The 23,570-nt window shown below is 39.3% G+C and overlaps 1 protein-coding gene across 1 annotated transcript; it reads right to left on the bottom strand.

Annotated features, from left to right (window-relative positions):
* Positions 1 to 4,144: 4,144 nt before the first annotated feature.
* LOC113132802 (LHFPL tetraspan subfamily member 3 protein-like) lies at positions 4,145 to 20,090 on the bottom strand. The gene is made up of 2 exons (XM_026311144.1): positions 19,664 to 20,090; positions 4,145 to 4,518 (listed from the first exon to the last, which is right to left on the bottom strand). The coding sequence occupies exons 1-2, from the start codon at positions 20,088 to 20,090 to the stop codon at positions 4,145 to 4,147; spliced, it is 801 nt and encodes a 266-aa protein (XP_026166929.1).
* Positions 20,091 to 23,570: the final 3,480 nt, after the last annotated feature.

Below are 23,570 nucleotides of genomic sequence, written 5' to 3'. Positions count from 1 at the left end.
CTTGTTTTACCTTTTATCTGTCTCACTACCATCTGTCATCTGTACAGTGTTTTGAACTGCATGAACCTGTACTTAAGGTGCTGTGTAAATGAAGTCTGACCGCTTGATACTGTTTGATAAAAGGGTCAATAAGCAACTTACCAATGAAATGAAATCAAACTACTGCAGTCATTTTATTCAGTAATTTATTGTGCTGTAGTAAGATGCAGTTAAATAAAACAAATTTATGCCTCCCCCTACTCTGCATACGTCCATGAAGACAATGAACCACACAACCAATTCTGGATAAACCAAAAGCTGATGGAAATAAATAAAGGCTAAAAGTGGGATTTTCTCCTAACAGCTTTTTTTTCTGTACTCTGGTCTAGACATGTGACTTGGATTTTTAAAAAAAGCCAACTGGTGAGTGAGAGGTTAATCTTTCATAGTCACATAGCAATTTTATCTCTAAAAGAAACTGCATTTTCCTGCTTTGACTTGTCTGGACTGAAATTATGATGTAAGTATTGTAGTCTGTTAAGGACAACCAGATTTTGTGCTCTCATTTTTTAGGGAAATTAAAAACTAGCATTGCAATCATTATTGATGAAAAATAATGTTTGAAATCAGTACTATGACATTCTGTTTTACTTACTCAATTGCCTACTTTATTTACTCACTCAATTAATGGACATCTTAACACCAGTTTTCTCTCTCAAATGCACGATTGTGAATTCAGCTCTTTGAGAGGATAAGACCAGTAATTTTGTGCTTGTGAAAAAAGTTTGTAAGTGATGATTGGTAAGTAGATACCTGTTTTAAATATGTCTGTAAAGTCAAAATTGTTACACCTTACACCCAATAGACACATATGACCTTAAAAACATGTGACACAGCAGTGTTATACAGTGAAAACCTTTATTAAGTGTTCATATACTCTTAAGGTAATCTTTTTTTTTAAATGTAAGTTAACCTTCTTCTCCTTGTTTACTAATTGTTTGGTTATCTATAGAGTATATTTACATAGGAACATATCCACAGATGAGGCTGGGACGGACCTTGCTAATCCATTATCACTCAATTCAATCCTCAGGCACAGCAGTCACTTTACATAATACTCCAACTCCATTATGTTACCCTGTATGTCCCAACAAAACAAAGGGAGAAATGGAGTCAGAGAGAGGGAACAGAAAGAGAGAGCTGGAGACAAAGACAAAAACTGACAGGTTTAGCTACACAATAGGACAATTTTCTGTGAGGCTGGCATATTGGTTGACTTGCCCAACAAACTATTGCACACTTTGCTTTCACACTGACACTCACATACATACATACACTCTCACCTACACAAATACACCCATTGGCCTCTCTATACACACCCACACGCACATACAGGAGCTCACTCACAGAGCAGCTACAAGTTCTGCAGCAGACAGTCCTAATCGCCCCCATCACAGTGTAGATACCACAAACTATAAAATATTAGATTTTTTTCTTGAACTGAAGCTCTGTGCAAAGTTAGCTAGCAGGGCATTAAATGGATTTAGTTAAAATTCCTAGAACAACTGTAATATTCACTGTACATACTTTGTAAGACAGTTTTCTCTCTTTTAAATGACAATAATCTTATAAAACAGTCTTTATCTTTTTCTAGTAAACGAAGGAGGACAAAATGGTGTATGAGCAAAAGAAACTAAAACTCATTTCATTGTCAAACCTCTACAGATGAAACACAATAGATTTACAGCAACCTGATAGTATCAGCACTTTCGTCTTTTCACAAATAAAACATGACACACATTCTGACGGTGATACACACAGCTAAGTGTTACCATAGTTTAATACTCGTAATTACAGTTTGTTAATGTATTCTATGTTGTATACAGAGTTGTGTTTGTGTATATGAGTGATTTGGCATGTGTGTATATGTGTTTGTGTCTGTGCTCATACTGCAGGTACAGTATACAGTATCTACCTTGGGTCTCCTGGTAGGTAGTGGGTAGTCCATATACTTCTCAGTAGAATAACAGTCTCTACCCCTGCCATGGTCTATACAATGTTGTGCAAGGGTTAGGTCTGTGGAATCAAGTGCACGAGGCTCCATAAATGTGGATGATGCAGGGTCTGTGAGTAGTATGGATGGATGTCAGGGGTAGGTTACATTGTTTTTTTTTTGGCCGGTAGGTAGGACAGGCAGGCTGGCTGGTTCAACAGCAATCCTTTCCTCCACAGACCCGCACTGCCACCCATCTTTAAGGTGATGCTGAGGGACTGATACTTTATGAAAACAGACACATGGAAATTCAGAAACCTGAGCAAGAGAAGACAATGAAAAATAGGTGTTTGTATTAACTGGGGCAAACTGGAGAAAATCCTAAAAAGTAAATAGATATCTTGTAGTAGAAGTTTGTTTTTTCTTTTTTTGTATCCTATACATCTCTCAGGTTTGTCCTGGAGGAGGCCTGTTAGAAATCCCTGGAATAAATTACAATAGTAAAGTGCTGTTATCACAATAATACTTCACTAACCCCAATCTGACAGTGTTATTTGTAATATTGTTATTGCGTAAATACTAAGAGGCATGCAATGATACATTAAAATATGTATATTTCAATGTATTCTTTATCTATACCTACCTAAAGACTTAGGCATTGCCTCCCTCTGCAAAAAACAGGATCACAGAAAAAAAACGTATTAGTGCTAATATGATAATATGGTTCTCAAAGTCACAATATTATTAGACTCTCATGTTCACACATTGCCAAATACCATGACATACGTCCTTGACAATGACTGGTGGTTTTGCACACAAGCAACAGTAGATGGCACCAGGGATGAGTTAATCTCGAAAGGGCTATTAAGCTGAAATGAATTATTCATAAATGACAGCTTCTCCGGAGCCCTAAACTAAAGTATGGTACATCGCTGGGCTGCACAGTGAGGCTGTTTATTGACTGGTAAAGCTGCTTACAATCTTATTGAAGCTATCTCTTCTATGACATTCATCTTGTCTCTTGAGGTTTGGGAGGATGAAATGGAAAAAGCATATATCTCCTCTGAGAGTTGGTTATATTACACTGTGCAGAATATGACCAGCTGTACATATGATTACGAATGACACTATGGTGATATTACTGATGTATTTCTCTTACAAAGTGGCTCCAAAGTAAGGTGTCATTAATCAGTTTTTCTATGCCTCCCATGTCTGCTTTTTTCCTTTTATTTCATTATGTCTCCCCACTTCTTTTGTGTGCACTTATAGTACAGTAGGGAGTAGATGTGTTTTCAAGATACATGTCTGTCTAAACCATTTTAATATCCTATTACCACACTGACAACAAATGCTAATTATACAACATTCGTGCCTCAAAAACGTTCTAAAGACTTTCCTTTCAGATGAGATCATAACTGGACATTAAAAGGGATCAAAAACAGGATGCATTTTCATTTTGGGTATGTCACTGGACAAAAAGGAGTGTAATTAAGGGGTAGAAATACACACACAATTGCTCATTAATGACAGTTGATGTTTTAATACATCAAACCCGTTATCTAAAAGAGGCTCATAAAGTGCCCTTGATCATGCTCAAATTGCACATTTGGAGCTTCCTGAATTTAGTTTTGCTTTTAATGAAGCTGCATCAAAATCTCATTACATCAAAACTTTGGCTTTTATTTGTCATAAATACAAGCACATGTACCGTGCTCCTTTTATGAATGCAGCTATCGCTATCACTTGTTTTAACATAAACAAGTGTTCACTTTCTATTTTCAGTCTGGTGGTAAGTCACATGATAAATCAACAGTCTATTCTTAAGGCAAGCGTTAATGTATTCTCATTTAGTTTAAGTGTTTGCTGTTGCCAGTACTATAGAAGAAACTACATTGAGAGTGCACTTTTAAAGCAATTTGTGTGGCACCACCCAGCCTAAAAGCAGAAAAAACCATCAGTGACTCTAGAATTGATAACCTAATACACAATTTAAGAGGCCTGGAAATTTCAGGGACATTTCCTAATTCTAGATGTGGTTATTGTAATTTTTATAATTTTACTACAAAAATGGAAATATAGCTTTGGTGAGATGGTTGCCTAATTATTAAAAAAAAAACTTGTTAATCAAAAGAAACCACGTTAAGCTCACATGCCTGCAAATGTCAAATTTCTTCACATAAGACAGTAAATCCTAAGAGTGCTGCTCTGAAGCTGGCTCTGACCTTCAATGCAGTGTACAAGGGAGGGAAGTGTCCCAAAGGGGATCAATAAAATATCACATTTAATCAGATTAGATAGTGCATTCTTACCCTTGCTTTCAGCCAGCAGCTCTTCTGACATGAGTCCATCCTGCCGATTCCCCAGAACAAAGGCCAGGAAGGAGAGGATGAGGGCATCCAGGATGCCCATAATAGCCAGGATGTAGGCCCAGCGCACTGAGCAGGCCCCCAGACTGTATTTATCTGTTTGCTCTCCGCACATCCGCCGGACCTCGTCACTGTCCCAGCCATCTGGATAGATCATACAACCCAGCACCAGACAGACACCTACAAAGAATCAATAAAAAGAAATTGCAACATTAGGGTGAAAATAAAATCAAAGAGTGGAATAAATATTTGATGCAGAAAAAAAATGTTTGCTTGTTTTAGTGGGGTGTGTGTGTGTGTGTGTGTGTGAGGGATGGGGGGGGCATCATCATGTACAATTATATTTTGTGGGGAAATGAGAGATTAGGATAGAGAGAAGGATAATTTTAAGTGTTTTAAAAATATCTACCTTTGCATTTTCTTCTCTTAAGATTTTAATGTGTTTAAATTCTATTTGTTACATCGTTGTTCATTTTTCCCTTATGCAGGGAGTATGTATATGTATAGACACAGTAGTGCTTGTGGATGAACAGTTAAAGCAGCAGTACACAACCACAGAGAATCACGGTCAGATACAATATCAGCAGAGAGAAGTAAGTGTTCGATTCACAGGAAATGTCTGTAGAATTTTCTTCCATTCATGTAATTTGTTTATTCAGCCTTATTCGTTCATTCTCCCACTTGGATTTTAAGTAGTGGCAATAGATACATATACTAAAACTTCATCCTGCATCACATCATCCTCAGTTTTTCGCTAAAGGTTAAAATCTCTCTTATCTTGGATGACTTTCATTTTCAGCTGATGCTGGTGCTGATGATACTGAGGCAGAACAGCTCAAGAAAAACAAGAGATGATGTGCACAGTCCTGCAGACTTTTCTCCTTCTTTGGTTTTTTTTACCTAACTACTCCTCATTCTCAGTTTTTGCCTAAGGGATAAAAACTCTTTCATCTCCAATTTGGATGAGGATCTCCTCTGAGGTGATGCTGCAGAAGACCTGGAAAGAGAAGCTGACTGCGCAATTATTCAGAGTACATTGCACATTAATAATAAAATAATTCTCCCTACGTCATCCCCAAAACATTTGCTTGCAATATTTTCTCCCTGAATGCTATTTTTTATGCATAAGCTGATTTTATTTTATACCTTTTCAACATGTATGGGTGTACAGTGTAACTTATGTGTCATTGTCCTTATTTGTATCTTCTCACTGGCTTATTCACAGCTTTCCATCCAAAACTAAGCAGAGTATAGTCTGCTCTCATAGACATGCACCAGGTGTCCACGCATATGCATTAAAACACACACACACACACACACACACACACACACACACACACACACACACACACACACACACACACACACCACACACACACACACACACTGCAGTTTCTTACATTAATGCTGCAGTCTTTATTAGTCCTGAAAGATGTCAGGGGGTGTTGAGGGATATTTTTGAGAGAGAAAGTCAGTAAGTGAGAATTTAGAGAGCAATGCGCACACTGCAGACAAACTGCATATCTAATAGAGCAGAACATTCCCGAGACAAGTCCTCTACCTTCCCCATGGCTTCCAACTGTTTTAATGAATTCATATGCACACAGTGGTTCAGTGAGCAAGGACTTAGGTTCAGACTCAGGTGGGCAGATGAAAGAGCACTGGAATCACCTATTCTATTTTAGACATGATTGAGCTTACCATTACCTAAAATGTGAGCAACATTCAATTAAGCACCTAAAATCACTCAGTCATATAATTTCACCATTATCATTGTATGGCACCGGCTTTAAGAATGAATAGAGTTTGTGTCTTTTGTGCCTTCCATACAGCAACAGTGAATTGAGTGACAAGCCCATTTTATTTAAACAAGTGTTTGTTATTTGCAGGTAATGCATCACTGCAGCTAAAGACGGTGCCATGAGAGTAGGGAGAGTGAACCAAAGCAGAACTCACTCAAGTCGGATGTACAGATGTACAGATGTTTACTGTTTGCTGCTCCACTCTGGGTTAGGAATGGAAATGGACCATCATTATTAGTGCATTGATAATGATATGACTTTTCACCTTGGAACTAGAGTGAATTTCCAACAAACACCTTATCCAAGCTGTATAATCATGGGATGTTTATGTAAGATTCACCAAACAACATGAGCGCCGTGAAAGACCAAATAACATTTGATAACCCTCTGTCAATACACATTACTATTCCTTCTCGCTTATGTTGCATTTAGTAGAAAGGTAATGAAAGCTTTTCTTGATCCTTCTGGGTGTCTCCTGCATGCCTCTGGCTTGATTCAGTGGCATCATGAATATTACATTGAGGCTCACAAGAAAAGAGACGAAGCACCTCACAAAGCTCTGGAGCAGGTGAAAGAGAACGGAAGTGTGGGTGCAGGAAAAAAGACGAATGGAAGCGGTGTACACTGACAAATGCTGATAACATCAAGGGGAGAAACCAAAAGAGAAGAAGAGACACAACTGCAGTAAAATATCTGTCATAGTCACTAATGAATGCCATCTATTCCAAAGCTTATCTCTGCAGATGAATATCTCTGAGTGATGCACTGGGCAGGATTATACCAACAGTGGGTGCCACATATGCCACTCCTGTTTCCAGAGACAACGTGGTTACGATGAGGAGCACATGCCTCCTCCATGCGCTGTAGCAATAACCCTGACATCAACTAAACCATAACCACACAACACAGGCCAGAATGCATTTCAACATTTAAAAAAATATTCTCTAGAATGCTATTTCTTTAACACATTTACAATGTGCTAAATATGCCCTGGTGAATATCAGTGCTATTAGAGGACATATTTTCTTGCTTGGTGTTTTTCTTATTACCACAAATAGGCCAAACATGACAATGAGTCATCAACTTTAGTATGGCTAATGATGAGCTGAAAAACAAAGAACTCTGTGATGTAGCTGTTTTTATGTCAGTCCCTTTGAGACTGAACTTCTTTTAAAATAATCTATAATTTTCTACCAAACGCATCTGTAAAGTGTCATCATATGTAAGTAGCAGAAACCTCATTACATCCTAATGAAGTCCAGGCTGATTGATTTGTCAATTAACCAAAAGTAACAAACAGATTAATCAATAACAAAAATGATTATTAGTGGAAGTCTTAGCACCTATTATCAAAAACATATCCCACTTTAATTCCTCCAGCTGTGAGCTGTGAGCACCTATAAGTTGAAATTGGCATATAAACAGATAATGAACAACAAAGCTGTAACAATATGTCTTCACCGGAGAAGTTATAATTGTTGACAAATGTCAACTGTACTTATATAAGCTTATTACTACATCAGTGTGTGTTAGCACAGTGTGTTATTAGCAATTTCTACTTGCTGTTTACAAATGCTAAATAGGATCTAAAGAAAAGTGTTACCAAAAAACAGAATTATCTCTAAATACTAGCTGACTTCACCCATTCGCACTGCTTTGCAACATAACTGCATGCTGCAGTAAAAAAACTGGTGTGCTCCAAATCCTTGCCACAGGAATAGCAAACACACCTGACAAAATGTGGCTGTCAGTCAGAGCAGAGATTAGATATTAACTGACGGCTTTATCCTACCTACCCTTTCAGCTTTGCCCTTCTCTCAGTCTCTTTGCTGCTCTCTGGAGAACAGAAGAGCAGCAGACAAGGCACAGGGACAGGAAAGGCAGATTATAAGGCAGGGCAAAGCAAAGATACAGAGATACAGAGAGATGAGGTGTTGAGAGAGAGAGAGAGAGAGAGAGAGAGAGGGACAGAGCCCATATAGGGTGCCATGCTCCCGCCCTGTGTGTGGCCGCCAGCATGTGAACATCATGAACACTCGCTACCATATGCTAGAAGCCTTCAGCAAAGCTACTCTAAGCATTTACACACACCTCTGTTGCTCTCATTTTCTTCCTGGGAACGCTGGGACTGTGCAATTAATAGAGTAGACTGGGAAATGCTTATTGGCAAACAGCAGCTTATGTAACAGACTGTAGGTAGGGCAGATTAGGTACAAACAGTGCTATGGGAAAGTCTGCAGGCAGACCAGCAGATGGTGCACAATGGTGTGATGGCAGTAGATTTGTCAGTAGCGTGCTGCCTTGTTTTCCCAAAGAGACTACCAAATCCCATCGATACTGAAAGAATCCTGTTTTCTCCTATAATCTCCGTGTGTCCGTTACAAGTCAACTGGTGGTCCAATGTGACCTCCAAAGCAGTAGCTTGATAGGATTTGTTTAGCTGGTTTGTAGACAACAAGAAATAAATCACATATATTGTATAATGTATTTGAAAGGTTGGACTTTAATCTACCTCCATAGCATCTGTCTTCTGTTATAATCTAACACTGTCAATGCAGTTGAATGTCTGTTTGAGCATGTCATTGATTGCACCAAGTGGCAGATGGAATTACAAAATTTTGTGTATCCCCTTCTCTTTACATGATTTACACATTTATGGCACATCTAAGCAGCTATGAAAAAGGATTTCGATTTTTCAACTCCCCCTGTCCTTTGTGGATCCCATTTTCTTCACTGCTCATTTAAATAGCTGTGACAAACTGAATTATGCACACACACACACATCTCAAACTGCTCTTTCTTACACTGCATATGGATCCCATTCAAACGCGCACATTTATAGAGATATATTCCATAAACATGCTCATCTGTGTAAAATATTCACAGCGTTCATTCATTTGCCACTAGAGTGACACATCTTTGTGGTGATATGCAGTGTAAAGGAGTGTTTAGCGAACTCACAAACATCTCCTCTGAATGAGCCTGTATCGGGAATAATTTACAAAATTGAAAGTCAGCTCGAAAAAGGAAAATCAGCACAGACATTCAGGGAAGAGCCTTGGATGTTTATCCCAGTGGGGTTTCATATTAATATGCATCATTACTTTCCTGTTAATGTAACAGCTAATGTTACACTCCCACAGTGAAACACTGACCCGAATGTGTGTAAAATCCAGCTAGTTCACTTCAAAGGATTCTCTCTGCAGTCTTTTCTAATCCTTTGTAAAGAAAGCAACTGATGGGATTTACTTTGCTTTACTTAGACAAACAAAGACCCAAGATAAAATAAAATGAATACAAAAAGACAGCAACGCCATTACTCACGTCCACGCAGGACAAAGTAACAGCTGGTGATTGTTCTTCATTGGCTAGTAATCTAATGTACTATGCCTACTGACATAGTTCATCTCTGATTCTTGCTGTCAGCATTGATGTTCTCAGCATTAAGCTCCAGGTAGTTTGTGACACTGGGACTGGGCGTTCAGATCACTTGCATTGCTGAAAACCAAAACCACCACATGGTGGGAGAGAGGGGGAGTGTTAGAAGTAGCTTTAGAAGTTTCAACAGCTACATGGTTAGCTCTGTCAAAAAAAAAAAAAAAAAAAAAAAAAATTCTGCAGATCATACTGATTGTTGCAGTTTCGTTCAATGATTAGAAAAAAAAAGAAAGAAGAATATTCATGTGCCACTTCGTTTATGCAAAATCTGAATTTTTCTGTGCTTCTGAAATTATCTGACGTGCTGGACAATATGAGGTTGATGTCATATTTTCATGAGATTTCAGTTACTTTACACAGTGAAAACCTGCCTTATGTCATTTTACTCGGTCGCTAAATGAGCTTGTCTTTATGGTGTGTTCTTCAACTAATTAGACATCATATTTCATGGGCCTCTGTTATTTTGCAGGGGAATCTATGGGCTCAGATCTCGTCTGTCCTTGTCACTTCCCTGATATTGTCATCAAAAATTGCCAGGATTGTGTATTGGATGGTCTTTGATTGGTCTTTGTATAATTCTCATCAGTCAATGCAAAATAAAGTACAGCTCCTACGTCACCAAAAGACAGCCAGTCATGTGAGCTTTGTGTGGTCAAATAATGAGGGTTTCTAATGAAACTGACTAATCAGTCCAGACTCTAATGAAGTGTGGGCAGCATTAACCCCCTCTTCACACTGGACAATTAACACTTCTCTCTGGAGCCAAAGATAAGTGAACGAGCACCGAGGAAAGATCATCCAAAACTATAACAATGATACCATAACTGCATCCAGATAAATGGGGCAATTAGTGTGTGCGATGTATACAGAGGGATGAAAAGGAAATGTGAAAATGTGTCACTGCGTACACCTGAATCCTGGTCCAGGTTTATGAAATAGTTAGAGAACAGCTCTATAAAATGGTGGGGTTTGTGCTATTATGGAAAAGTCTATCAGTTATTTAGATAGTGTTATAATATGTCAGTTCATGTGGCTATAATATATAGGATAAATAGTTTCATAGTTTCAGTAGACAGGACACAAATTTGAGATGGGTATCTTAATATTTTTAAACTCCAAGGATACAGTGGAAAGTGGAGCAAGAGAAACTTTTAAAACTGAGTCCAACTATCTCCCTAGGAAGAAGAGGAGCAGGCTTTTTTAGATGAGCTGTCTGGAGTCCAAATCTATTTCTGCTTCCGTGTGCCTGCTAAACTCAATCGTTGCTAGAAGGCAGCAAGGAGCTTCCAGGCATCCTCTATATGCTGCTCTGTCAACATCTTTCAGCAATTTTCTGCACAATGAGCATATAATACCCACAGATCACCTATCAATTTAATTCCAAGGATTAGAAGGGAAAAAAGGCTCATTTTATCAAATTATCTATATTCTGTTACAGGACAAGTCTTGCAAAAACTCTTTAACATCTTACAGTGCTGCAAATAATTTCCCACAAGAGCATACTGCATATTATAGTGTACCTGTAGGCTGCAGGAAGCACTCTGAACTATACCACAGGGAATAAAACTAGAAGGAGATCTTTAGAAATAACATTTTCACCACAACTTGATACATGAAAACGAGACCTTTAAGGCACATCTGTACTTATCAGGAAAGGATGAAAAGTATGTAATGCCTCTATCACCACCCACACACTAATACACCATCTCATTCAGTCAGTCAATCAGTGAAACAAGCAACTAGATTACTGTAAATTGCATGGACTGAATATATGTGAATATTAATATATCACATTGTGTATAAAGTGCTTCCTAATTCAACCTTGTGATATACCAAGAAATGTAGGTGAATAAAGCATGTTGGGTCCGAGGACAGATATCAGTGGATCAGTGCTTGTGTTAACATTACTGTGTGAGGGGACAAAATTAAAGGTCACATGAAGTTGTTGCTTTAGAGGATGTTGGTCACATAGAGGATGTTGCTTTGAAATTCCACAGTATTTCTGCCGGTAATTGCTTTCTGGGAAACGTCTGCAGCACCACTAATTGAAAAGCAATCAACAATGTAAATGGGAAGTGACTGTAGCATCAGGAGTTCTAGCCACTGTATTTAGAGTCAACAATGACTCATTGTTTCCTCAGAGCATTTTTAAATCCAGCACTACTTTGGCCAAATGCTGTATATTCAGAGAGATTGTGTGCTCTGACTCTTAATGTCCACAGATCGCCCGGTGAGACGGGGCCTCATTATTACACATTGATTGAAGAGTGAGTTAGAAAGGAGAGCAGGCTGAAAATGCCTATAGACGAAGCAGGACATACTGTATAGTAGGGGATACATCGTGTTGGGTGGAATTAGACTATTGACTGAAAGTCGTTCCGCTATAATAGATGTAACACTAAAGCAGAGATGGGGAAATGGAGGAAGAGGGTGGAGGGAGAGGGCTTGGTGGAGGAGTGCAGTGTAAACCGCAGTGAGCAGAGCAGGAGGGAGTTTAGGCTAGGGTGGAGGGGGGAGCTTATGTAACAGGTCCAGATGCGCCATGTACCTCCACAGAGGATAAAGATTGGCAAGGGTAACGGGGATCAAAAGAGACCTTTGAATTCTGTGTGAAAATACTGACTGGGCCACAAGTTCAGGGGCGATGGAGGCAAACAGCCACAGCTTAGGCAGAACTGTGCTGTCTCAGTAAGGAATTAATATAAAGGGTAATCACCTGGGACAGACTGAGGGGCTACAGCAAGCACAAACCAAAGATGATGGAGTTACAATATTATTCTGTGAAAACAGCTAAATTAAATATTAAATCACATAAAAAATGCAAGATTTCATAAATATTCCCCCCAACCATCACTTTCTAACAAAATAGTGCTTAAGGGCAAGACTGACTTATTAAGCACAAATTCCTGTAGCTTCTTGCAATATTTAATATGTTTTTTTATCTATATGAATAGGTGGATATTAATATTTATATACAAATAGCCATACCCCAGTACAAAATACTTAGTAATTTATAGGCAGATTAGAAACAAAATGCACTTAAAAATGGTCATTATGCAGAGGTCCATTTATTGTGTAAGTGGTTATGTTGAAACTGATGAAACTGGTTTTAACAGCTTAATTTCCTATTGACATTATACTTCACATACAATATGAGTAGAATGTATGATCTTAAACAGAAAAGAAACTAGTAACTTTAGCTGTAATGTATAAATTATATACATTATATAAAACTATAATATATAAAACTATAAAGCAGTATAAAATGGAAATGCTAAAGTAAGATGCAAATAGTCAGTTTTACTTAAGTATAGTACTTGAGATAAATGCACCATCCAAAACTGGGGATATGTGTTTGTCTGTACTCACTTCTACACACATCACACATGTGCACTTCCAAAATTACTGTCAACAGTCGGTCATCGGTCACAGTGTCCTTGCTGTCCCACGTCATCTCTCCCTCTGTGGAATAAATCAGCAGCCTCCCCTGCCTGAGCTCTGGCCTGCGTCAGGCCAATTCTGAGAACACAGGGATTAACTCTGACAAATCTATAGTCCACACCCTGTGGGGCTACAGGAACACTAAGCACAGGGGGGTCATGATGATGACCTGGGTTGCACCGATTGTTCGTATTCTACAGTTCTACACCCAAACTCACAAAGTGTGGACTAATTAATCAACATTGATCTGTTTCGTTTGATTTCTACAAACATGATCTCAGGGTTCTTAAATCCAAACAACTGCTCTGCATTCACAAATAAGCACGGACAGAGATGATAGTTTTGCAAAGCATCTCCCTCTGGCTATAATTAGATGGTTCACCTGGCTGTGTGTTTTACTTAATTATAAAACCTTGGGAGTGGAAAGGTGTTAATGCAAAAGTAATTTGAAAATTGATTACCTGTGTAGCTGAGAAGAGAACAGATTATTGTGTGATTATATATGCAAACTGAAGAAATGTGAGCGATGGGTTAAAAACCAGAGACAGACATAAAGGAGCTAAGGACAGATGCCGTGATGAGAGTTTATGCTATTGATGTTCTCTCTAACTCTCCTTTGAATGTTGAGTTGCCTGCTGTGATCCTCTGATAAGACCTGGTGAGAATACAGATCAGCTCCGCAATTATCCCAAACCATTTACCATCACCTCAAGTTGTGAACACAAACACACGTTGAGGTGGATGGGCAACCCAAGCCTTTACTTGAAAACTGTATAAACATTTTTGTGTAATCAGTGTCACAGTGCTTGCCAATCACGTCTATTTGTCTTTTTCCTAATGTAAAAAAAAAAAAGTACTGTAAAACACTATTGATTTTGGCAGCAGCTCTGCAGGGGATGCATACTGTACTTCAGCTACTTCAAAATCTCCCATGTACTTGCCTTATTTTTTCTGTACTTAATTCAATATGAGACCAGTTTCTCACAGGCCCAGAGAAACAGTTTGTCTTTTTCACAGGGGTTTCATTGTTAAAAGCACTAACACACCTTACTGTAATAACAGCAGGCAGTACTCTCCCATGCTGCACCTGTGTTATACAAATCTACCCCACTGGGTATGTGATTTGATCTACTACAGAGAGAAATTACTTCCTGTTCTGCACGTATCTGCAGCAGCACAAGTGACTGGATACGTTAGACCATATATGATGATGAAAACTGTCAGCCCCCAAACTGTCACAGACTGCTGTAAAACGGCAAAAAGGTCCAAGATATGACTGGTCTACTGTCATAAACTGCAGTCCTGTATGTCTTGTGACTATTACAGGCTATACATTCATTCATGCATATAGGAGGTGCACACACACACACACACACACACGCACACACACACACACACACACACACACACACACACACACACACACACTGATTTTTTCCATTGCTGTACTGCCTTAGTCTTACAAGGTAGTTCTACAATGCTGAACCAGACTATAGTGAATAATTCATGCTGGAGCCGATGGAGCATTACAGTGCTCACATAAATCTTTAGGGTAAACATAGTGCAGTTATAGCTGTAATGTGTAAAAATAGTCAGGTTCACTCACTTGAACTCAATGCGACATGATGCAGTTTTTCACTCAAGGATGAATGAGGAACTGCAAAAGTTAGTCGAAGATGAAAAACTTTTAATGTGCTGAAAGTTAATTTATAACTTGCTCAGGCATTTTTTTTTGTTTACTCCTTCGGGTTCAAAGCAATTACGGACAAAGCTTAACAGCACTTCATCAAATTAAAGTCTACTCTTTTGTGCATTTTAATCGAAATGTGGCTAATTTATATGCTAATTTTTTGCTATAGTATAATGCTGTCTGGGAAGTTGTTTTTCAACAAAGATGCATGTGGCCAGAAAAGTTCATCAAGCATCAAGATGGTCACGTATTACCGTGCAGACAATATTATGCCTACCTTACGAACTGAATGTTGCATTCACACACAAAGGAAGCAAATCAACAGACAAAAACAACAGCATCAGCCTTTTTCCTCAGTCATTCATTAATCTGCTTTTAAAGGTACCCAGCAGCATTAACTCTGGGGAGCTGGAGCCCACAGGTCTGGTGTGTAAATAGTTGCTCTCATGCCAAACTCCACCACTTTCCACCTTTGCATTCAACTAGGCTTTAATGCTCCTTTCAGACCAAGCTTCTCAATAGCACTAATGGGCCATGTGAGTGACACAGAAAAACACAGGTAATGATACAGGGAGTGAGACAGAGAGAGAGAGAGTGACATAGAAGTGACCTAGAAGATCGATATGTTTCATCTTCGCTGTGTCATCGCTGTCCTTCCTGTCAGACATATTTTGATATACTGATAACCCTTGTTAGAGCCATTTTTGTCTATTGTACACTTTACCTGATTTCTTGAAAGTTCTATGTGTTGGGGCAGCTTACTGGTTTAAGCACTAACATATGGAAAGAAAATAATATGAACAGTTTGTCAGTTAAGAAGGTATAATTACAAATATCTTCTAATGTGTATGTATGAGGTTATGTAATCTAATAAAGAGCAGTTTAGGAGCTCAATTCGCAAGATCAATTTACATTTTGAAACTGCAGCTAAACTGTGGCTGTGGAGAAACACAGTGCTCATTGATTACTAAAATATATGTTGTACTTGGTTTGGCGCTGAAACCACTAGTCAATTATTTGAAATGACAAAACACTAAAATGAATTAGCTATTTGTAAAACAAAAATACCAAACATGTTCCAGTCCCACCCTCGCAATTGTGATATGCTGCTTTTGATTATGTGATGGTAATATGTCTACGTTTGGGTGAGCAACTGTCTGAAGACTTTTGGAAACTGTGAAAAACACATTTTTCACTATTTTCTGAAAGTCACTTCCTGAATTGAGAAAGTAATTGACAGACTGATTGATTATGAAAATTATTGTGATTTGCAGCCCTAATTTGGAACATCTGTAATGCAGCAGCTGTCACAGTTAAAATGACGGGCCAATGGCTAAGACAGTAGCAAATATAGTGCCAAATGACAAACAGAAGAACAACTGTATGTTACTCACCCTGTTGTTTGCTGGGGATAAAGTTATTATCAAGAACAGCAACAATGGTAGGGAACAATTTATAAAAATAAGTTAAGACAGTACGAATAAAAGAAAAATAAAAGCCTTGTGGGCATTACTCAGATCAATAAAAGGGATCAAACAAAAATGTGTCATATTTCAGTTCCTCTAATCTTAACAAGTAACATGTGAAACATATTCTACTGTATTGTAAGTATTAAATGCCATATGGTGCTATTTTTAAAAAGCTATTCATAATTTTGTCTCTTGTATGATGAAATATCAGTGTGTTTCACAACATAATATGTGACATGTGGCATAATCACATAAATGACAGTCCTTCTGGATTAGTAGATAAACGTTTGCTAGAGTTCTGAATTTTTAAACTTCATTTGGCCATGCAAATGCCACAGAATGTACAAGCAGCTGAACAGATGAATTCTAAAGCAAATCTTCTCTTTCTTAATTTCCTCAAAACAACATCCACACATTCCAGCCCACGCTAACAGAACAGACCAAAGAGTTACATCGACACAAAAAGGGAAAATAGATATCTGACCCTTAAGGAAATACAGTCCTTTAAAACAATCTGTGTCTTTTGAACTAGGCCACCATCGGTCTATAAACTCTGCTGACTCAAAACTTACATCTTGCTTACTCACAGGTGTGACTCATATCTGGTCTTGAGAGGAAAGAATCTCAGAAAAGGGCCAGTAGCCAACACGACAGAATATGAAGTGTATAAAACTGTGAATTACAGTTGTCCTCACAGACTTCTTAGTTAATTGGTGTGCAGACCCCGGCAGAACTGCACTTACAGGACAGAAAAGACTGAGTGAGAAATGGACAGTACATTCTGTACAGTATTCACTGAAACATGGGTGTGTGGCGAAAGGGAGGAAGGCGAGGGGCATTAAAGAAATGAAAGGCAGAGTGGCAGGACTGAAGAGAGAATTGGAAAGAAAATAAGTAAAAGGTCAAAATGAGCAAGTAAAACAAGCTGAGAAGCACAAGAGGGTGAAACTGTGCGAAGGTAACAGAAAGAGAAGATAAAGGGGCTTGTGCATCATGTATCTTTGTGTGCTCAGCTCAGCAGAAACACAGTTACATCTGCATGTCATACTCTAGAACAAATGCACAGACAGAAATAGCTCTGGAGATGAAAATAACAGAAGGATACCAGTTAATTTAGGGCAGGATGGATTCACGGGCAGTTCCACACTCAACTTTATTTGGTTTTGGTTGACATTTTGAGAGTTCTAACGGGTCTCAGTGGTTTGCTGTCTCATCAAACATTCAGCATTTTACCTGGGCTTCAAAGAAAACTCTCTTCACGAATTTGGCTGGAGATGTGTGCATGCTCTCACTGACTGAATCGCCGGACAGAAGCTCTGTGCTAAAGTTGTGAATTTGAAATGTGTTACTAAGTGTTTAGCCATAACATTATGACCTCAGTTGAAGGGTCTTGACAAGAGCTGCTGCAAGAGTGACATACATGTTCTTGGCCAACACGCAAAGTATAGTCTTGATATTGAGTTAGTGTATCTGAAAAGCTCTTTTACTGATTGAGACATGGTAGTGTCATATGTTGCATTTTCATATGCTGCATATTTCATAGCTATAAGACTTCTAATCATGACTGGTGAAGCAGAGAGCAGAGAGCAGAGAGCAGTGCTTTGAATACTGACCATGTCATTCATGTCCTTGGACCAGTCTAGCAGGAGGAATGGGTGACAGCAAGCTATGGCTGCGTCCGTTTTAAATTCCCTTGGCTTTACTGGCATTCATTTATGTTGCCAGAAAATTTCAAGGAACAAAAACAGGCAATATGGAAAAGCAGAGCAATAAGGAAATTAAGGCAGTTGTTTCCTTGTTTTATATACTTGCACATACATGAACATTCTGCCATTTATCACTATCATATGAGATGATTTGTACCTCCCTGTCAAAACATTAGCTGACAGTTAGGGGATCATTACAGATGCCGGTGGGCCACCTGTTCTCCACAGGGCTAGTAAGTGAAGGCAGCATGAGTTTAACCTTCAGCTAAGTATAATGAAGTTTGACAGTGCTAAGCAGCCAGGTTTGCTCATTAGGCATCCCAGTGCCAACTTGTCATAGTCAGGGTCTCTTCTCTTGACTTTCGCTTTCATCTCTTAGCTGCAGAAGCACAAAGCCCAATGGGCTCCTCATTAAACAGGCTTATTGCGTTAATTCAGCCCAACATAACACACTGGGCTGGAGTTGTTCCAAATAATCCCCCTCATTTATGCTTGTTGCAAACAGGAACCCAGCTGCTGGTACAGCCAAGTAGACTGTTGGGCAACTTTTGGACTCTTTTCAGATGATGGAGGCTTCCACTCACACTGAATGACATTAGCCTACAGTTACAGTGACAAATGCAGCCAGCAGCTAAATCACCGGCCTCTACAATATTTAAAAACCCTTAACTCTAACACACACACACTGAGCTGTTGGCTGAGGACAGGCGGCAGATCATACAGTAACTGGCTAATCTACATAAACAAATGCAGACAGTTTGCATGAATTCTGGCTGCATCAGGGTGGCACAACGGTGCAGTGTTTAGCACTCTGAGCTCACAGGTTCAAATTACACTAGACCCTGTGTCCTTTCTATGTAGAGTTTGCATATACTCCCCATGTCTGCATGGGTTTTCTCCAGGGTCTTCCTCCCACAGTCCAAAGACATGCAGGTTTCACCAACTGCCGACACTAAGTGTTTTTCTGTGCGAGTGTTTTTCTGTGCATCTCAGCCTAGCGACAGACTGGCGATCTGTTCACGATGTACCCCGCCTCTCATCCATTGTCAGTTGAGATTGGCTCCACCCCCCACCCTCCCCCATGACCTTTGATAGAATAAACAGTATAGCTAATGGATAGATAGATGTAACTATACAGTACATACAAAATGCCATAATACTGCAAACATGTAATCAAGTGCATATTTTATGTGGTCATGCAGTGTAAAATCTAATGGGACATGTACATTCAGTTTATATCATTATAAGAGTTGTAGGCAATGTTCCAACTGTACCATGATCTGCAGTGGTTTAAGCTTCAAGGTATTACTCACAATTTCATTAAAATGATGTTTTTCTGCACATATTGCCACAAGACAGAAACTACATGGAAGTTACACATCTTGTCTGATGCTGCTAAAGTTTTGTTGACTACACCTGTAGTTTATGTTGGGTCTGTGAACACAATGCCTGTCATGTCCTTCAGCACCATGGACAGCACTGTGTGTACAGCAAGGGCTGGCTGGCAGCTCCTGGTGGGAATTTGTTTAGCTTCACTTTGGCTGCTCACATTGTCAATTAATTTATCTAATCAACTGATCAATACAGTCCAAATCCATCCCCAGTGTTTAAAAGTTTAAAACTTATGGTGCTGGGTTCCCCACTGCCATGGACCTGACATTTTTCTTTGTCATTTAGAACATATTTGAACAGGTTGTAATTTAGTTTAATGTAGCTGTGGAGATAACTATAACAACTATACATCCTCCCATCCCCTTCCAAGGTCTGAGACCCGCTTACCTGATGCTGCCTGCATCCAGCCACAGATCTTGTACACGGTGGAGGTGCTGAGGAGGAAGAAGAGACTGAAGCAGCCGATGCAGGTGACAACCAGCATCATGGACATCCCAATGAAGAAGGAGGCGGCCTTGAACGCACTGGAGGGGATAGCGGAGAACTCAGTGAAGCTGCCCTGACAGGCCAGGTCTCTGGAGAGTCCGTCTCCGATACAGTAGTGGAAAAGGCCGAAGTAGCCCGCCTGCGGCGTGTCCACGCCATCTCCAATCCAATAGGGCTGTGAGAATATGGTCACGTTAACGATACCGAACAGGATGGTGAAGATGGCCCACAAGAGTCCGATGACACGGGAGTTGCGGACGTAATTGGTCTGATACAGTTTCGCAGCCTCTGCAGATGGTAGCATTGATGCGGCAGATCCAGGTATCATTTTATGCAATCCCGAAAGACTAAATGAATGCTGCGATTTGTCCGAGCACAAAGCGAGGACTAACCATTCAGCACATAAACTGTTTTTACAGAATCACCTCCAAAATAGAATTCAAATTAAAAAAAAAAAAAAAAAAAAAGCAGGAGAATCTACGCGTGTGCAGCTGCAACAACACATCTGTCAGGCGCGATCAACTCATGACGTCGCATCCTAAAGCAAGTGAGGAGCTAAAGCGGAGCCGCTTGAACCCTGGATATACCCGATAAACTCTCGGGAACTCAAGGCTTCCTCCTGTTTGCTTCGTTTAGCCGCCAGACTTGCACATCGCTGCCGCACCGTGCGTCGCTCCCTGATGCTGAAAAATAAAATAATAATAAAAAATCTATTATTATTCACACCGATCTCACTCACACAAACCTCACCAGCAACAGTCTAAAACAAGCAGGTTGTGCACTAACACATTATAAACCCCGCATGCATGAAGTTAACGCATCCTACCGTGAGAACTACTCGGAAAATACACGACAGCCCCTCGTTGGATCGTAAACGGGGATTTATTGTCCGGTTTATGGCAGCGTCGCCGGTGCTGCCAGTGATGCTGGGAGTCAGAGAGGGAGGGGCACAGACGGCAGACGCAGAGACGGCCCGTGATGCGCGTGTGTACATGTGCAAACGGTGACACGCGCCTTCAGGGCAACGCTGCGTCAACATCCACAGAGCCGCACTGAGACATCCCGAAATACCAGTGCGGTTTGACTCACTGATGCACTGGTCCTTTCATATCCACGTTCCCTGCAGTGTTTAAAAAAAAAAAAAAAAAAAAAAAACGCAGTCAAAAGTCTGCTACTCGGCTGCCATGACGTTATGTAACACTTCATGAAAGTGCACATGACGCTGGAATAAATGAATAAATAAATAAATAGACAAACAAACAAATAAATAAAATATGAGAGTGCCATATTTCACAACCTTTACGCACAGGAAGCACTAGTCAGTCTGCCGTGTCGTGTGCCATGTGTGTATCATCACAACCACTGAAATTTGGTGTTTGTCAAGGAATGCATTTGAAATTTACGACACGTTTCCTGTTTATTTGTCTGAATTCATCATAATACTATTTCATTATATTTCAATATATCAAAAAAATGCTGCAAATCTAAATGTGCAATATTTTTTAATTATGTAATTAATATTTTACCAAATTAAACACAAGTCTATTGAAAGATGTGAGAGAAATATGTTAAATTCCAGTGTGTGTGAAAATCCCAAATACCTCACTTCCTGTTGGGCGTGGCTATAACAATGTAGCCTATATCTAAAAATGTCCATACTGGGGAGTTTCATACACATACAAAGTTTGGTGTGTGTAGCTGAAAATATATGCCAACCCTATTTAGCCACTGCCTACATCTTCCTTTCTTCTCTTTAGGCTTCAATCTGTAAAACCCCTTAATCCTCTGGAAGAGAGCAGTCTGTCTCAGTCATTCAAGGTGAAAAAGATAACAAGTGTCAAGGAATCCTTAGTGAAGTTCAGAGCAAAGCAAAAGTTTCTATTATATATTTATTTACCTGAAGTTTTTTCGTGGTTTAAAAATTTCCCTTCGCATTGAAAATAGAAATTAACCTGATAAATACAAATATCTGTGATATTTGTGGTTCACACAATATTTTATGTTCTCTTCCAGGTAAATGACACTGGCCATGTACTCCAGGGTCTTGAACTCCCTGGTAGTGAACATCATGGAAGAGAAAATATTCTCATATGTATAAGGCCTGTGAGTACCTTGGCCATGCATGGGTTTTACCACAGTGCACCTTTGTGTCTGGTTCTTCCTCACCACCAGGGGACTGGGACGTCCAGTGTCCATTAGCTGGCCTGTGAGCACCTTTGCTGGGCATGGCTTGTACCACAGAGCCTCATCATTTTCTGGTTCTTCACCACCACCACACAAATTGAGGACTTTCAAGGCAGTGGGAGTCTGGGCCCCAAACAGTTTTTTACCTTTACTAACATAAAATCTTCACTATATTGAGGAATAATCTCTTCAGCATGATATGTCCACCTCAATTTTCTGTCACAATTTCAGCAGCAAACAGAGATAATAAACCTGGACAAATGAAAGTAGTGGCAGACAGGCTGTTAGATGGACTTTAACGGTTCATTCACAACACAAGAGAACCAGGTTTTTCTGAAGAAGAAAGTCGATTGCAAACAGAAGTCAGAACACAGGCATACAACTCAAAGAAGTTGTGTGAAAAATTCAGGAACCATCAGGTGAGCCAACTGAACAGGTAATAATGGCTGACACACAACAACACAAATTACTGAGGTAACTAGAAACAGGTGTGGAGACAGGATAATGAGAAAATGAGAGGCAGGAGGGAAGGTAAAGGTAGATTTAGAGTGAAAGTCCATCCAAACAATATGAAGACTGGATGTGCATTGACAGTTCATGATCCAATAATGTCTTCAAAATGAAGGTAAATTAGCAAAACTGCAAAATTAGTTTGGCTTGTACTGTATTGTACACCTTGAAAATGTATTTACAACCAGATTTTTAATAGCTCTATATCACAGAAGATTTTTAGCTGGATAACTAAAGTTACAGCAAGAAAACCACAGATGTAGCAAATTAACAGGTGCTGCTAGTTAAGAAGCATCATAACTCTCATCTCTAATCCAAAAGTTTATTGCAGCTGTATTCATTACATGACATGTTTTCTAACTACAGTTAATACCAGAAAACAGGTGCTATGCACTGATATTGCTGAAACTTCCCCACTTCCTTTGTTAGTGAATTATTATTCTGAGGTTTGTGATTTCATTTATGGATTTAGTCTTTAGTCTCTACTTACACTTTTTGGCAAGCCATGTGTCCTGAAGGTCTTTTTCTTGAGTTATTAAACTGGTGATTACTTTCTCCATCCATCTTCAGTTTAGTTGTAACATCACAGAACATCACCTTTGCATAGATCTACAAGTGACGTGCTGTTTACAACTTCACATTTTGAGTATTTAACCTTTTTAATGCTGTTTTTTTTTTAGATATTGTAAATGTAAATGTTATCAATATGAATACACATGTTTGCAGTTATTTCAGCCATGCTTTTTCTTCTGGACATAAATCCTGGATTTGTAGTAATTGCAGTACTTCATCTGACCACCAAGGATCAGTATAGCCTAACAATAGACTGTGGTTCAGGCTGGCTAGAGTAGGACTCACTCTCCTCCATGAAGTACATAATATAGAACCAGAGATATCACATAGTCTTCATTGGTCCTGTAAATTTGGTATATTTGAATTTTACTATGATTTTTTTTTTCTTCTGCTTGCTGTTCTATAGAAATGCTCTGGGAGATGATTTATGATGTCACTAATCTCTTGTAATCTATCGTCCAATCCACGGCGAGAGTCGTGACCCATATATAAAGGCCATGCGTCTCATGCTCTGTGCCCTCTGGACTATTACTCTTGCTAA

Source organism: Mastacembelus armatus, chromosome 6 (genome assembly GCF_900324485.2).
Source record: "Mastacembelus armatus chromosome 6, fMasArm1.2, whole genome shotgun sequence".
Lineage (NCBI taxonomy): Eukaryota > Metazoa > Chordata > Actinopteri > Synbranchiformes > Mastacembelidae > Mastacembelus > Mastacembelus armatus.
Note: the sequence above shows the minus strand (reverse complement) of the source record. Positions and strands in the feature narration are given on the sequence as shown.